The sequence below is a fragment of the Lucilia sericata genome, unplaced genomic scaffold, assembly GCF_015586225.1.
Source record: "Lucilia sericata isolate MDLA Ls3-8-SP2 unplaced genomic scaffold, ASM1558622v1 Contig000138F_arrow, whole genome shotgun sequence".
In the NCBI taxonomy this organism is placed as follows: domain Eukaryota; kingdom Metazoa; phylum Arthropoda; class Insecta; order Diptera; family Calliphoridae; genus Lucilia; species Lucilia sericata.
This window is the reverse complement of record NW_023994170.1, coordinates 605,989-623,500: the sequence shown is the minus strand read 5'-3', so window position 1 is coordinate 623,500 and position 17,512 is coordinate 605,989. Positions and strand designations below refer to the sequence as shown.

Sequence of the window (17,512 nt, the reverse complement as noted above, 5' to 3'; positions counted from 1 at the left end):
AAATAAAACCATATTTTTGTAGTTCAAATCTGTGGTAAAAAATTAACTTTATTGATATTATCAAAGTGTATAATTTGCTTTGATTAATATTTTCTTTTAGAAAATGTGATGGGTCTTAGTAAAAGTTCCATCAGAAGTTTAAAACCTCAATTGTCAAAATTAGATATACAACTTGTTTTACAAAAGTATTTCAACTATTATAAAAATAAAAAATAACGAACATTTCTTCTATTGACTTATTATCCCCTACATATTTACGCTACGTTCACAATGCTGGAGTACTCTACTGTACACACCAGTAAAGAAATGTTAGCTGACAAAGTTAACAAAGAGTGGAAATGTTCCAAATAGTTTGACAAAACAATAAAAAATGTTTAAATTAAATAATGTCTTATCTAATTATAAATAAATTTTATTTGGATGTCATTAGTAGTCCATCCATTAGGTATATGCTGTATAAATTCTCCCTTATATCACTCGACAAAGACTTTTATTACATTTCTTAAGACATTTATTAAATTTTAATGTTTTCTAATAGAATTTAATAGTAGATATTCTATGAGGCCATCTAATGGGCCTTCTATTAGCCTTCATATAGAAGCGCATAACGATATGTATTGGCTTCAAATTACACACTGATTTTGTATATGCATAATAAGACCTTAACGCCTTAATTTTTCATATATGTATTTTTTAAGTACTGTTTGAAAGAAAACATTAATAAACTATAAATTTCAGTCTTTTGTTAATATATGCAAGTTTAATAGCAAGTAAATGAATAATAAACGATAAATTGCTAAGTACGCACAGTGGGGCAAAATCGAAATTTTTTTGGAAATAGATCTGCCATTTCTAAACGGCTGATCCGATCTGGATAAAATTTGGCGTGAGCGTAGCCAAGGAGTATTCGAGTTTAAGTTTTGAAGACCCTACACATGCCCCAGGGACGGCGCTGTGGCGGCTCAAAGTGGGGTACCTACGACATGTAAAATTTTTAAACTCGTGCCATTTTTTTTCACCCAAATACAAAGATTTTTATATTTTCTGAAAGCGCTCGACGAGATCTTGAAAAAACATACTACTTATCTCTTATAATATCCGAGTTATAGGCATTTAAAAATTTTGTGATACAAAATTTACCATACCTTGGTCCGCCTTTTTTTGAATACCGGGCGTAATTTTGGACCAAATGGACTCAATTTTTTCTTGTTAGTTAGACAACAAAATTTTCAATAATATACAAAAAATTTCAATATCATTTACAGATCCAAAAATATACGTTTTTTAATTTAAAAATTCAAAAAATTTTAGATTTTTGCCGTTTTTTTGCCAAAAATGTGTTTTAACTCTTTTATTAATAAAATAAAATTTTCTTTAAGAACATATAACAATTTTATAGTTTTCTAAAAGGTATCTTTACGTAGAACGCTTTGGCGTAAAAAACTTGTCCTATTTTTTGAAAATGTTGCCACTGCGTCCTTCCGAATATTTCATTGTAGATTTATTAAATATGGTACTTAAAATCTGAGAAGTTTACTTATATACCAATTCTTGTCATTTCCGATACAGGTATTCCAAAGTAAAAAATTACGAATTGTCTACCTATTAACATTTAGGACTATATTACTATAACCTGTAATTCAGTCATTGATATTTCTTATTAGTGAATGAATCGAAATTATCATTACCTGTATATTTTTACCTACATGATCATAAACGAAACAGAACGAAATGATCTGTCGAAAAAATTTTGGTAAAAAATAGTTATACATTTCTGAAAATTTAAGCTTTATTTATGAACAAAACTCAATGAAATTTTCAAAATTGAAAAGGTCAAAGGGCATCCCGCAATTCCCGAAAATAGGAATGAAAATCCCAAAAATGGGATTTTTACTTTTTTGCCCATAGGGTCCACATTTCTTTCAGGGCTGGGAAAATACTTTTGGAGTAAATAGAAAACATATTGAGGTTTCCAAAACTGCTTTCAGTTTTCTGATCCCAGCTTTGGGATTTTAGAACATGTCACCCAAAGTTGAAGTTTTGATAAAAAATAGGTCATATTCGGAAGGACGCAGTGGCAACATTTTCAAAAAATAGGACAAGTTTTTTACGCCAAAGCGTTCTGCGTAAAGATACCTTTTAGAAAACTATAAAATTGTTATATGTTCTTAAAGAAAATTTTATTTTATTAATAAAAGAGTTAAGACACATTTTTGGCAAAAAAACGCCAAAAATCTAAAATTTTTTGAATTTTTAAATTATAAAACGTATATTTTTGGATCTGTAAATGATATTGATTTGAAATTTTTTGTATATTATTGGAAATTATAACAAATAAAAATTGGTCCAAAATTACGCCCGGTATTCAAAAAAAGGCGGACCAAGGTATGGTAAATTTTGTATCACAAAATTTTTAAATGCCTATAACTCGGATATTATAAGAGATAAGTAGTATGTCCAAGCATGTTTTTTCAATCTCGTCGAGCGCTTTCAGAAAATATAAAAATCTTTGTATTTGGATGAAAAACAAAAAAATCTCACGAGTTTAAAAATTTTACATGTCGTAGGTACCCTACTTTGAGCCGCCACAGCGCCGTCCCTGGGGCATCTGCGGGGTTCATCTTCAAAACTTAAACTCGAATACTCGCTCACGCCAAATTTGATACCGATCGGATCAGCCGTTTAGAAATGCCAGATTTATTTCCAAAAAATTTCGATTCTGCGCCAGTGTGGTACGGTTAAACACTCTTTATCGCAAAAGACATGATTTATAATTAGAAGTTTCAACTTTTATCGATTTTTATATAACATATAACCATCACCTATTTAACTTACAGTTTTCACTTCACACTACTATTTCTTAATTGGTTAGAATAACTCAAAAAACTAAACCTGCATATAAGCGATATACCTATCCATTTATTGCGATGTACCATGTACCGGCATGACCAACTAAACTTTACTTATATTTTTTTACAGACTTTTTTTATTACTTACTGACACTGAATCAATTCGTTAATCCATCATTTAAATTTTCCAAATCAATCAAAACTATTAATTATATATCGCAATTCAGTATTTTTTTAACTACAACATTTTGCCGTTAAATAGTAAAAATTCTTAAGTTAACAATAATTGTCGTTATGTGGTATTCGAAAAGTATCGGCAGTGTAACGACCAATAAAAAGTTCACGTTAATAAGTTTATATTTTAAAAATATTTCAATATATAACTTTTGACATTCGTATATATTTTTCCGATCTTTACCTTTAAAATATTCTACGGTCGTTAAAAAGTTAGGGAATTGAAAATTCGTTAATGTAATCAATATTTGTCATTACTTTACGATATCAATACTTAAAATTAAATAAAAAAAATACTGAATTCCGGTACTGATGTCCTACTAATATTTTTCCAGGTCAAACACCAATATCAGTACATTGTTTGGCATATCTTGAGGTGTCCCCAAGCATTATTTACACATGTTTTTATATTCCCAGTTCGTTGTTTCCTCAGGAATTTTATTCAAAAAAAAACCTCCAATCGAAAACTCTGAATATAAAACTGAAGTCCTAATTCTTATAAAAATATTCCTTTCGATTTGATAACAATCGTAACGATATTATAACAAAATAGATCATTATCTCATTCAGAATTTATCACTATAAACAAAAATATAAAACAATAAAATCCTATTTTCGCTTTGCCAAAGCCTGTAACCTCGTTTCTGTAATTTTCTCGAATCGGGAAAGAACTTAAAATATAATAGTCTTCCAGTTTTTAACAGTGTGACTCAGATTATTTTTAAACTGTACTCATTAAAATTTAATAAGAAATTTTTAAATTTCTTGTATTCACCCTGTTTTACACAAGATGATCATGATCGGCAGATTTTCTCGATGCGAGAATTACAGAAACGGGGCACTGTTTACATGCATATTTGTTTACAAAAATCTTATTAAAAACAACAACAAAAACAAATATCATGCAAATTACAAAAAGAAAACAGCAACAGAGAAGTTAAACGTTTCTGCACTCCCCTCTCTTTTTTCAATAAGCCGTGTTGTTTACTTTTTTGTTTTGTTTCTTGCTTTGTTTATTTTTAATTTCAAGAATACATACGTGTGGCTATTGTTTCTATGTATTAGTAACAACTTTAAACGCTTATAGCTCCTAATATTCTGAACCGATCTCATTAATATATATATTGTGCACATCTGTGAACAAATACCTTTAAAATTATATATTTTTTACCAAAATCAGATGTATACTGTAAGAGTAAAAGGGGTCACAAAAAATCGTCTTGCCTATTAATTATATAGATATGTCCTTTATAATATCCAGTATAAAAAACTTTAATTTTTTAATATCCATTTAACAAAATTTTTTAAAGTTTGAAAATGGAGTTTTGGAGGTGATGTTAAAATAATGGCTCTTTTTCGACCACCACTAAACCGAGAAAGCGTTATCCAATTTGAACAAAAATTCGTACTAGCACATTTATGGATCTTATAAAAATAAACATAATATTTGTTTGTAAAATTTTTCAAAACAAAAAAAAAATTCTTATATCTATATAATTAATAGGCAAGACGATTTTTTGTGACCCCTTTTACTCTTACAGTATACATCTGATATTGGAAAAAATTATATCATTTTAAAGGTATTTGTTCGCAGATGTGCACAATATATATATTAATGAGATCGGTTCAGAATTTTAGGAGCTATAAGAGTTTAAATTTGTTACTAATACATAGAAACAATAGTCACACGTACGTATTCTTGAAATTAAAAACAAACAAAGCAAGAAACAAAACAAAAAAAGTAAACAACACGGCTTTTTGAAAAAAGAGAGGAGAGTGCAGAAACGTTTAACTTTTCTGTTGCTGTTTGATTTTTGTATTTTGCATGATATTTGTTTTTGTTGTTGTTTTTAATAAGGCTTAGGCAATGCGAAAATAGGATTTTATTGTTTTATATTTTTGTGTAAAGTGCTAAATTGTGAATGAGATAATGATCTATTTTGTTATAATATCGTTACGATTGGTACCAAATCGAAAGGAATATTTTTATAAGAAGTAGGACTTCAGTTTTATATTCAGAGTTTTCGATTGGAAGTTTTTCGTTATTTAAACTTTTCAAAATAGTTAAATTGAAGGACATTCCCGAGGAAACAACGAACTGGGAATATAAAAACATGCGTAAATAATGCTTGGGGACACCTAAAGAAATGCCAAACAATGTACTGATATTGGTGTTTGAACTGGAAAATTATTGGTAGGACATCAGTACCGGAATTCAGTATTTTTTTTTTTTTTTTTTTAATTTTAAGTATTGATATCTAAAGTAATGACAAATATCAGTTACATTAACGAATTTCCCTAACTTTTTAACAACCGTAGAATATTTTAAAGACAAATATCGGAAAAATATAAGAATGTCAAAAGTTATGTATTGAAATATTTTTAAAATATAAAATTTTTAACATGAACTTTTAATTTATTTTTTACTTTTTCGATTATGTTTAACGGAAAAAATCGGTGAAATGAAGTTCAGAATACATACCACATATTTTAAATATTTTTACTGTTTTCACAAATTATTTAGAACATTTCAACTCTGTATTTTGAACAGCTAACATTTCTTTACTGGTGTGTACACTGTACAGTAGAGTACTCCAGCATTGTGAACGATGCGTAAATATGTAGGGGATAATAAGAGCGGGTTTTTGAGATGGTACTCAAATGCCAATTATTAATCAGATTAGTTAATCTAAAAATAAATTTAATCTTATGTTATCTTATTGATGTTTTTGAGTACAAGATTAATCTTCGCAGTGTTGCCATACAAAACAACAGAAAATGTCACTGTTTGTTATCAAAACAATGCATATTTTATAAAAAGAAGAAGACAATTGTAAATTTAGTATGAAAATTAATGAAAACTTAAATTAAAAACAAAAAAAAATGTATTTTGAAGTGTCCATAATTTATACTAATCAATAAATAGAACATTTTAATGTTTATATTTATAAAAATTTTATTATTTTTTTTTGCATCAGCTGTTTACACTTTTGCATTTCGTGCTTAAGATTAAACCACTTCCATTGGGCGCTTAAACTTGCAAACAAAATTAAATAATTGAGTACTCAAAAACATCTTTCGAGGATTAATTTTAATTTAATGACAATTGAGGTTTTAAACTTCTGATGGAAGTTTTACTAAAACCCATCCCATTTTCTAAAAGAAAACATTATTCAAAGCAAATTATACACTTTGATAATATCAATAAAGTTAATTTTTTACCACAGATTTGAACTACAAAAATAGGATTTTATTTTAGCTTATTTATGCAATTTTTCCAGCATTGGTTCTGGTCGAATTTCGACCGCTGGGCGAACTCTAGTTTACTTTAATGTGTCTTCAGAATAAAAATTTTAAGAACTCAAAACTTTTTTAGCCAATTTTGAGTTTTTCTATTTTTTTGGAAAGACAATTTTGTAGACATTACGATTTTGCCATAAAATGGTGCAATAATTAATACTTAAAGCCTCTTTTTGTTAAAAAAAAAAAAACTTCAAAAAGTGCCATTTTCTCCCATATAAACGCATTTACAAACTTTGGCGGCGATGCGCGGGCTCTTACCCTCAAAATAATTGAATAATATTTTACAGTCTTCCATTTGACATAATACACAACATAATTTCACTATTAGAAGTTAATACGAGAGAAAAGCCTATTTTCGCCCACTCTAATCTTTACGCAGCAAGAAGACAAACAAGTCGTTGTTGCTAACAAGAGTGAGTTGAACGTTGAATGCGCTGGCGACGTCGACTTACATAAATATTTTAAGTGGAAATGGAAAAAAATCCGTAACGGTAAATAACGTTGTATATGTACCGAATTTATGTGCGAATCTTCTTTCGGTAAGGCAGAGAACAAAAGGTAGTAAAATTATACCTTGACCAGAAGACCGATCAGAAAAGACGGTACAAGGGCCACAAAATTATTGGAATTTGTACACTCCGATGTCGTTGGGCTACTAGACGTGAATTATTTTTCTGGTGCTCGCTTCCTGGTCACTTTTGTGGATGACTATTTTCGAAAATTATTTGTGTACCCACACAAAAGAAAATCTGAAGTTTTTGACACATTCGTTAACTTTAAGAAAATAGCCGAGAACCAGTGTTCAACAAAGATACAAATTTTCAAAACAGACAACGGTGGCGAATACGTTAATGCTAACTTCCAAAGTTTTTTGAAGTTCTGTGGTGTGATTCATCAAAAGACGTGCCCAGCCGTCCAGCCTTGCCGTGGTGAAAATAGAAGTCCGGAATAAAATTTGGTCTCGTTAATTGGAAATATAACGTGGGTGCTTGACGATTTACCAAGACCAAGAAAAACGAAGATGGTTACCCCATACGGTGGAAGGCAAGTCTTGTATCAAAGAATTTTTCACAAAAAGAAGGAATCGATTATACAGAAACCATCTTACCCGTCATGACTCCATCCGTTATTTGCTGGCGTTGGCTGTCAAAAACGTCATGTATTTTCACCAAATGGATAGGTTAGGTTTTCACATGTAGCCGATTTCGGCTTTACTTGGGTCCATGTTGATCCCTTTGTAAAAATACCTGTAAGAAAAAGAAAAGAGAAGGAGAGATAGGGAAGAGTGGAAGAACAGAGACAGTAGCAAAGAGAAGGAGAGGATGAGAAATAAAAAAGCCAGGGCAGCTGCCGTTGATGAATAGTGTGAGTAATAAGAATCACACCCATTTTGACAAATTAATGAACTCTAGAAGACGTTCTAATTGAATGTTTGACAATTCGGATAGATCACCAAAATAGGTCGATCCAAGCGTCCGAAAACGGGCCTCCGCCAAAGCAGGACAATCGCAGAGAAGATGAGTAATAGTCTCTTCTTCATCCTCGTTTTGACAACTCCTACAGTAATCGTTGAACGGGAGACCAATGCGTCTAGCATGGTTACCAAATTTACAGTGGCCAGTGATAATCGATATCAGCCTACTTAACTGCGGTCTTTGGAGACAAAGATGATATTTACACCTGTGAGGATCCATTTGTGGCCACAGTACTCTACATATTGAGCACGTGTGTTCAGGCGACCATTTGTCGCGAGCAATGCAGAGGCAGTTTTCAGTGATCTGCCTCTTTATTGCAAGTAGTGGTATACCGCAGAACTGATCTATATCCAGTCTGCTAAGCATAGTGCCAGCTCTTGCCAAGGTATCACCAATACCATTGCCATACGAAATCCCATGTCCCTTTACCCAAATTAGGGTGATGTTCGAATGTCTCGCCATTTCATTGAGAGACGTCCGGCATTCATGGACAATTTTGGATGTGGAGAACACACCAGTTAGGGTTTTAATAGCAGCTTGACTATCGGTATAAATTCTAATATCCCTGTTAGATATCCGATAGTACCTTAGCCAATTTACCGCCCTCCTTATCGCCGATAATTCAGCCTGAAGGATACTACATTCATCATTAAGTCGGAAGGAGATTTTCGTTCCAAATTCCTCAATGAAATTGCCAAAATGGATGCAGTAAGCGCTTATTTAAATTGCACGCTGAAGAAGGTTTATCTGCAACAACCCGAAATGTTCGATGATTGTTCCCGAAAGGTCTGCAAACTACAGAAATCCATATATGGCCTGAAGCAGTCGGGCCGTGTTTGGAACGAGACCATCAATAATGAAAATCTCTCTTATCAGAGGTGAGGTTGACCAATGTGTCTACCATAAGATAAGTAATGGCCAAATGCTGTATGTGGCCATTTATGTTGACGATGTCCCTAATATTTTCTGACAACTTGAATGCGATAGAATCTCTGAAGATTTAAAATAAAAGATATGGACGATGTTTCTTCAGTGCTTGGTACGAAATTCACCAGGGGCAAGGATTTTATTAAAATAGATTAATCAAGCTACATAACAGATGTCCTGGTACGATTTGGTATGAGTGATTGTAATGCAACCCTGACTCCAATGGACTACAATCATAAATTATCGTCCAGTATGTGTTTGCTGCCTAAATTACTCAACCCGATATTTGCTATGCGGTAAACTTACTTAGCATATTTGGAACAAATCCTGGCAAACCCCACTGGAAGGCAGTGAACCGGATATGTCTTTGTGTACCAATCAGACGCAATTTCTTGGTCAACAAGAAAACAGTGGCATTATCTTCGACGGAAGCCGAATTCATGTCACTGACGGCTGCTATCCAAGAATCAGTGTGGCTGAAACGCCTTGAAGCTGAACTCAACCCTAACATTAGCAAAAGTATGTTTTTATATTGTGACAACAAGGGCGTCTTACAAGTCGCCCTTAATAATAACTATTCAACAAGAACCAAACATGTGGACGTAAAGGCCAAGTTTATCAGACAGAAAATCGATGAGAAGGAGTCGTTTTAGAATACTTGTGCACAGACGAGATGGTCGCCGACGTATCAACGAAAGCTGTTGCTCCTCAGCAATTAAATTGTTTTGTAAAATATTTTGAATTAATTTTATTTTTGATCTCTTATTTTTTAATTTTTAAAGAGTGTACGAGAAATCTTTGATTTTGTAAATGTTTCATTCAGGAAGAATGACGCAAAAAGTAATTTTTAACAGTCTGTTTTTCTAAAATTAAAATGTGTCTTCGTTCTTAAAAATAACTAACGAAATTGGTTATACGTTTTTGTAACGAAAAAATAAATTTTCATGTGAGTGGCAACGAAAGAGCTTTATTTTTCCATATATTTTTTGTTTTTAGAAAATGAATTCGTTCGTAATAAACGAAAGAAAATGTCAAAAATGGACGATAAGCAAAGACCTTTCGTTTGCCCAAAAAACAACGCAAATGATACCAAAATACGAAATAATATGTGGCCATTTGAACATGAATGCAATTTGCAATACAAACCTTTAAGTTTCTTGACACATTGCATACAATTTTCGTGTTGTATTTCAAAAAACATTTTTTTTTCAATTTTAAATTTTGTTTGTAAAATTATGTATTTTATTTTTGTTTATTTTTTAGGGTTAACACCAAACACCTTATTAGTACATGAAAAAATATTGAAAATTTCATAAATGAAATACATATGTAGGCAATACGATAGAAAAAACTCATTTCATTTTAGACGTTTTTAAACGAAAATTTTCAAATGTTTTATAAAAACCAAATTTTAAACTTGATCGTATTAAAATGTTCGTGTGAGAACTAAATTGTTAAAAAAAAACAGGCTGTTAATTTATTATAATAAAATTAAATTCGATTTACTTTTGACTAGATCTGTGTACTCGGTTTTAAAACAAGAAAAATTATGGGAACTCGTTTTTAAACGAGAAATTTACTCGGATTCGGTTTACAGAACAGACAGGTATAAAAAACTGATAGTTTCTATTTTTGACAAAAAATGTTCGTTTTTTTTTTTTTGTTACATTTAAAATCCAAAATAAATTGTATCATCACCTGAAATGCAAAAGTACGTAACATACAAAATATTTATGTGTTGTTTCTAGATAACGAGCGAGTAGTTTGAGCACAAATTTTACTTGTATTTTGTTATTGTAACAAAAACAAAATACAAGTAAAATTTTAACTCAAACTACTTACACGTTATCTAGAAACAACACATTAAAATCGACTTTTAGATTAGAAATAGTCGATTGCATCCAAATATATGTTGTAGCAAATTTAAAACTCTATTGTCAAAAACCCCGAATTTATGAACATAAAATTCAAGTCAGAAAGTCTTAAAAACAATAATATTCAAATGTGTCCAGCAAAAAATAATTGATGTCATACTTTTCAAACAACATCTTAATCACATCTTAAAATGCGATTACATATTTTTAGCTTTTATAAACCAAATATTGCCTTACAAATGAAAACACAGTTAAAAGTGAGGAAAGAGTTGTAGAAAAGTCACTACAAATAACATATTCGAAGTACATAAAATGAAAATGACAGAAAGGTTAAAGGTATGTTGTTATTGACATAAAGGATAAAGTAAATCAAAATGTAAATTTTTAGAGGTCACGTCATTACCTGGAGACGGTATGTCTGTGAAAAAAAATATAAAATTGTAAGAATGTATTTATGTATGTATTTTTGATAATAACTTTGAAAAAACAATAAACTTATAAAATTAACATAAACGATACAACATTTTACGTTGCATGCGATGTTGTAACTCTCCACGTCGTATCATGGTATGTATTACTTTAAGAATGGTACGTTCCTCGTACTTTTGGCGCAAGAAATCCTAAAATTATAAAAATCATTCTGTGAAATTACAACTGAAAAAGTTAATAATATATAGTATATTACCTGTATAACATTCTGTTCTGATACCTGGGATCCTATAGCAAATCTTCTCTTTAATTGTTTTTCAATACGATTTAAAGTTTCTTGATCTTCTTCTGTGGTAAATCCTTCAGCTCCGGCCAGACTACCGGTCATAGCAGCATCCAATGTAGAAACTTGGAAAAGTCGTAACGACTCATTAACATGTTCATCATTAGCAAACGGGAGCAGACGCATTTTGGCCAGTGATTCCGAAATACGAATAATGGCCTCTAACTGACGAACAGTTATCGGAATACTTAGACGTTTATCGGCAGCTTTTTCCTGTTGCCCGGCACCACTGCGCATGAGAACATAACGACTTTTTAGTTTTTCACCAGCATCCTCACTCAACCGTGGTCCACAGTGAGTACGGCAATAGTGAATGTACTTCTTAAAGAGAGCTAATGAAATTTCACCCTCGGCCTGCTCAACAGGAGCTGATCTATTGGACGATAGATGTACATTTATAATGTGCTTTGCCATTGTTATATCCCGGGATTCGTCGTGGACGTCTTTTACAATGAAAATCATGTCGAAACGAGACAAAATGGTTGGCATAAAGTCAATATTTTCCTCCCCTTTAGTATCATCCCAGCGACCAAAAATGGAATTGGCTGCTGCCAACACAGAGCATCGGGAGTTCAACGTGGTAGTAATGCCAGCTTTGGCAATCGATATGGTCTGTTGTTCCATGGCTTCGTGAATTGCGACACGATCATCTTCACGCATTTTATCAAATTCATCAATACAAACCACACCTCCATCTGCCAATACCATAGCGCCACCCTCCATAACAAAATTGCGCTGAAAATGGATTTAAAAATAAACAATGAATATTACTGTTATGATAAGAATAGCAGTGCCGTTTCTTATGAAACTATGTATCTTAAGTAATGTACCCAGCAAAAATAAAACGAAGTGTGTATGTACTTCCAAAAGAATAACACTTATCACCACTTCAAAAGTAGCACTAAGTGAATTTATTTACCTTCTATGGGAGTTTAACGACATCCGAAGAAGCGGAAATAATTCTATTTTTTTTTCAAAACTAAAGATATGTTATGTTATGATATATTTGTACTGACATTTTTTGAGTTAAAAAATGTTATTTTTGGGATTTTCTATTCAATTGTCCAATTCACAATCGGTGTTGTACGGTTGTATCGTAGTATGTCGTAATTTTTTTATTATTGATTTGTTTTTGTTTCAAAAAATTTTATTTGAAAAATTTTTATGACATATAACGCTACAACGATACGACATCGATTGTGAATTGGACAAATGTGTCTATTTCACTTATTAATGTTAATTCATTCATTGTATTATAGAATACTACAATTTTGCTTCCATATAACTTCCAATAAAATAACATAAAAATTACTTCTTGAGAATGACTTCAGAAGTACTGAAATTAAAATCAAATAAAAAGGACATCCCTCCTATGACAAGCCTTTGTTAAACCTTTGTCTTTTTCAGTACTTCCATGCACTGAAAATAATCCATGTCTAATTACGTACATTGTACGAATCTTTCGTTGTTTCGTAATATACATATACGAAATCGTACGAAATATTTTAGTGTAATGCAAAATAATCTTAGGAAAATTAAATTACATAAATTGTAAAATGTAAATTTTGAATAAATATGATAGAATTTAACAAATATTATTAAAATATTCATTTTAAAATAATTTTTCTAATTTTAGTTAAAAAATTATTATCCAAACTGATTTTTCCTTTTTTTATGAAAATAATTCGTGAAAAATTATTATTATTACTTTTCCTTAAATTTTATAAAAAATGTTGTAGTATTACTTAATGATAATGCAATTAATATAATTATGTATAATTTTGCTTAAATTTACGAAAAAGATTTTACAAAAGATTTATATACAAAATTTGATACTAATAATAATATGGTGTCGGTACTTAATGAAGTTATCATCATAGCACGTGAAGCTGAGAACCTCTGCTTCAAAATAATATTATTTATTTCAATTCATCAGGAATTAAGAAAAATGAAGGCTTAAAGAAAATTTGTAATAAAAAAGTTGTTAAAAATTTTTGTTTCGAAATAAATACTATCTGCCTTATTCGTAAACATTTATCAAAGGTTTATAGTACAAATTTTGTATGAAAATTTGATTTATAAACCTTTGATAAAAGTTTATGAATAAGACCCTATAGATATAATGTACAGTTTACCAGCTTTCATTTGATATCAGTATTAGCATCATATAACATACATAAATATTTAAAATATTCATTTGAAATTGTAACTCCTTTAAAATTTGAAAAATAGGAGTATGCAGAATTGCTAAAAATGGACTCTAGTTTCACGTGCATATAAACTTTTTTATGTGTGAAAGTTTTTTTTTCAAAATTGTTACAGGGTGTAATATTTCGTTTTATACACGAAATTTTTGCAAATATTACGAAAATAGTAGTTACGATTTTTTTTTTCGTAAAGTTAAGAATGGATTATTTTCAGCGTGGAGTAATTCTACTTGTTTTTCACTTCTTTTCATGTTCTTTTTTCTAAGTAATTATCGAAGTAAATGGACAAATTTAAAACAAAAAGGTATGTTGCAGAATCCATTTCTGCATCAGAAGGAACAAAAATATGTTTAATATAAAGATATTCTTTGGTGCTGAAAATGTTAAACATATTTTTTTAATATAAAGTTGGAATTCTGAAGTTTACCTTGTTTCTCGATGGTAAATTCCATTATGTTTAATCGAATTAAACATAAAATGGTTTTGTAATTTTCGTAATATTTATTAAAAAAAAAAAAATAAAATAAACAAAAGAAAAAAAGCTTTCGGACTTATGCTCATTTCAAACAGTATTTGTAATAACTTTTAAAATTTTCATCCGATTTCCGATATTTGCAAAAAATTTAAAATAATTCAGAGCCATTGCGCAACCAATTTATGTGTTATACGGTCGCCCATATACAGTTTTTATTGATTTGAAATATATTTTTATAAAAAGTTGTTTTTAAAATTTCCGATTTTTTTTTTTTTGCAGGAATAATAATTTTGCAATTTCGAACAGGGAAAAATTTATTTATTTATTTTATTTATTTACATCAATACATACATAGAAAGCCATTTATCGTTAGATCTTTTTTTATTAAATTTTATTACAAAAGTTATAATGTCCTTGGTTAAAATATTTTTTTTTTTGTGCATATTCCCACAGAAAATTTTCTGGGTACTCGGAATTGTAACCAATGTTATGTGCTTTACTTTGTGTTACTTACAATTTCATTTACTTGTATATAAAATCTGGATATTTTTTTAATAACATTTTATGCATTACATCTGAATATACTTGTGATTAACATTGTATATGAGAATAGAGAATTAAAATTTAAAAAAATCAAGTGTGTTGTAATTTAATAAACAAAAAATTTTTCATTTATTGAAAAATATTTTTTGATCAACATTTTTTCACTGTTTAGATTAATTGTAAGCAAAATTTATTGCTTAAAATTAGGATCATGATCTAGCGATAATTGGAAAGTCCTTATACTTATGAACGAATTTGTAGATACATGTATGTGGGTAGCATTTAAACAAAATATATTTAGATACTTCTTAATACACATGTATTTAAATTAGAAAGTTGTTGTAGATACTTTTTGATAAACTTGTGTTCCTGTTAGAAACATGCTGTAGAAACAATTTTACTTACTAGGTATGTCGGTAAGAATGTAGAAATAGCTACTTTTCCGGACAAATTAAAACAAATAAGGGAAAATTTTTATGAGAAGTCTTAAGGACTTTTTTTATGAAAAATACGGCCAGATGACGATATTAAGACTTATTTCAAGGTTTACCTTCATAGGGAGCTTAGAGAGTTAGAGTTTCTAATATATTAATTGGACATTCAGGTATGTAATTGAATTATTTTTTTGGAATATATCGATTTAAAGTCGACAAAAACCATTTTTGTCTAGTTTTTATTCAATTTTTAGAGTATTTAATAAAATTTTATAACATTTTTTAATCAATTATCTTAAATAGAACGTAATTTGTTGTCTGTGCAGTATTTTTCAAGAAAATAACAACACACAGTTTCAAATCGTTCGAAATCTACCACATACCAGATTGTGGATACTTTTTTAAATAAAAATTAAGCAAACAAATTTGTAACATACCGTTGAAGGATCCTTCATAACAGAAGCTGTCAAGCCAGCAGCGCTCGAACCCTTTCCCGAAGTATAAACACCTATTGGAGCAACTTTTTCCACAAATTTCAACAACTGAGACTTGGCAGTACCAGGGTCACCCAACAATAAAACGTTTATATCACCACGGCGACAAAGTCCATCAGGAAGACGTTTACGTGAACCACCAAAAAGCATACATGTTATAGCCTTTTTTATATCCTCGGAGCCAAAAATACTTGGAGCTAGAGATTTGGATAAACGATCGTATATATCTGGCGAAGCAGCCATTCGACGGAAGGTTTCCTCCTCCTCATTAGTGATATTACTATATCGGGATATTGCACCTGAGCCTTCTGTGTCAACAGTAATTCCAACAACACGCATATAAGGAGCTCTAACGCCAACGACTGCTTTTTCACGACCGTCTTGACGCGAAGGCTTTCCGACTTTGCGGATCGAATAGATGCCTTGTATAAGAACACGATTTCCAGGCACCACACGTTCACACAATGAGCGATCACAAAACAGCTGCAAATGTCTAGGGATTTCACCCTGAGGTACATAATCAGGCAACTCTTGTAGTTTCAAAGTTTGAAAATCCACACATTTGCATTTGTCAGGCATAATAAAGAAAGGATCTAACGGGCACTTGGGACGACCCGCTTGATCAGTATTACATTTTCTAGGCAAAGCATATCCCTCAAGTCCAGGATTCACCTTAAGGTTAGGAATTACAGTATGACAAGAACGGCACATGATAGACATTTTAGTAGCTTTGGCTTTTATACCCGAAGCAGAAACTATAATACCGGCAATTTTCACCAACTTTGAAACGCAATCTGATTTTAAATCACGCACATTTGTGGGATTAGCATTAGACATCAATAATATCTGAATATCGTGCATATTTTCTTCCGCTTCGGGTCTAGGTGCAGTTATTTCATCTGCCACTTCTTTGGCAGCTTCTTCAAATATTTGCAGATGTTCAGTTGGCTGCTTGTTAAGTTTGTCCGCTAATGTTTCATCAAAGCCGGCCAAATCTTCCATTTCCACTTCCAAAAAATAGCGTCCGTTAAGATAGTTTCTCTTCAAAGTATCTCTGCATTTCAATTGAGAAATAGGTAGGTATTCATAGAGAAATTATTTTAAATTAAATGACTTACCGATATTTATAAAAAAAATTATCTTCATTAAATGTGCGAAGAAATTCCTTGTATTTCTTTTTAACAGCTTGCATATTAATTTGATTTCCATCTTGTCCCTGCTGTCCATCGCCCAATAAATTATCGGAGAAAAAAATACCAGCTTCATCAAAACCGTCCATGGTTATATATTATTACTTGGTAAAATATTTCAAAATTTATTAACAAATTAAAATTGCAAATATTGATGTTGTCTTTGGCAAATATAAATTACAGAAACAAACACAACCAACAACTTTGCCTTCTCAAAGAAATATGCGAGTTACTTTTGATACATTTGTTTTGATACAAACACATTTTCCCGCCAAAATCAGACATCTGAATACTGTTGCCAGATTTGACGATTTATCGTCATTTTGACGATTTTCAGTGTCAAAAATTATCTATTGAAGATTTTACCTCTAAATTTGACGATTTTTTAAAACAGGATTTTTGCCTAAATTTACATAAATTTTATCATTATCAATTTATATATAAATATATATAAAAGTGAATGTATGTTTGTTTGTATGTTTGAAGTTTACAGACTACTAAACGGCTGAACAGATTTTATTGAATTTTTCACAGTGTATTCCTGTATGCCTGGAAGAGGTTATAGGAAACTTTTTATTTTATTTACAATTTCGTATATCTTGGAAACTATTAGATTATTCAAATTTTTCATAGATTACAATAAAAAATTGTAGTTAGAATCTTCAAAATCGTTAAATGGGTTTTTTATTTACATATATTGCTTTTAGGGTAGCAAAGCACACTAGGTATAGCCAA

The 17,512-nt window shown here is 30.6% G+C and overlaps 1 protein-coding gene across 1 annotated transcript; it reads right to left on the bottom strand.

The window, feature by feature from the left end:
- Nucleotides 1-11,100: 11,100 nt before the first annotated feature.
- Nucleotides 11,101-17,028, bottom strand: LOC119601037 (DNA replication licensing factor Mcm5). Its single transcript, XM_037951721.1, has 4 exons — nt 16,706-17,028; nt 15,531-16,641; nt 11,348-12,169; nt 11,101-11,282 (listed from the first exon to the last, which is right to left on the bottom strand). Exons 1-4 carry the CDS (start codon nt 16,864-16,866, stop codon nt 11,166-11,168), a joined length of 2,211 nt encoding a protein of 736 aa, XP_037807649.1. The 5' UTR covers nt 16,867-17,028; the 3' UTR covers nt 11,101-11,165.
- Nucleotides 17,029-17,512: the final 484 nt, after the last annotated feature.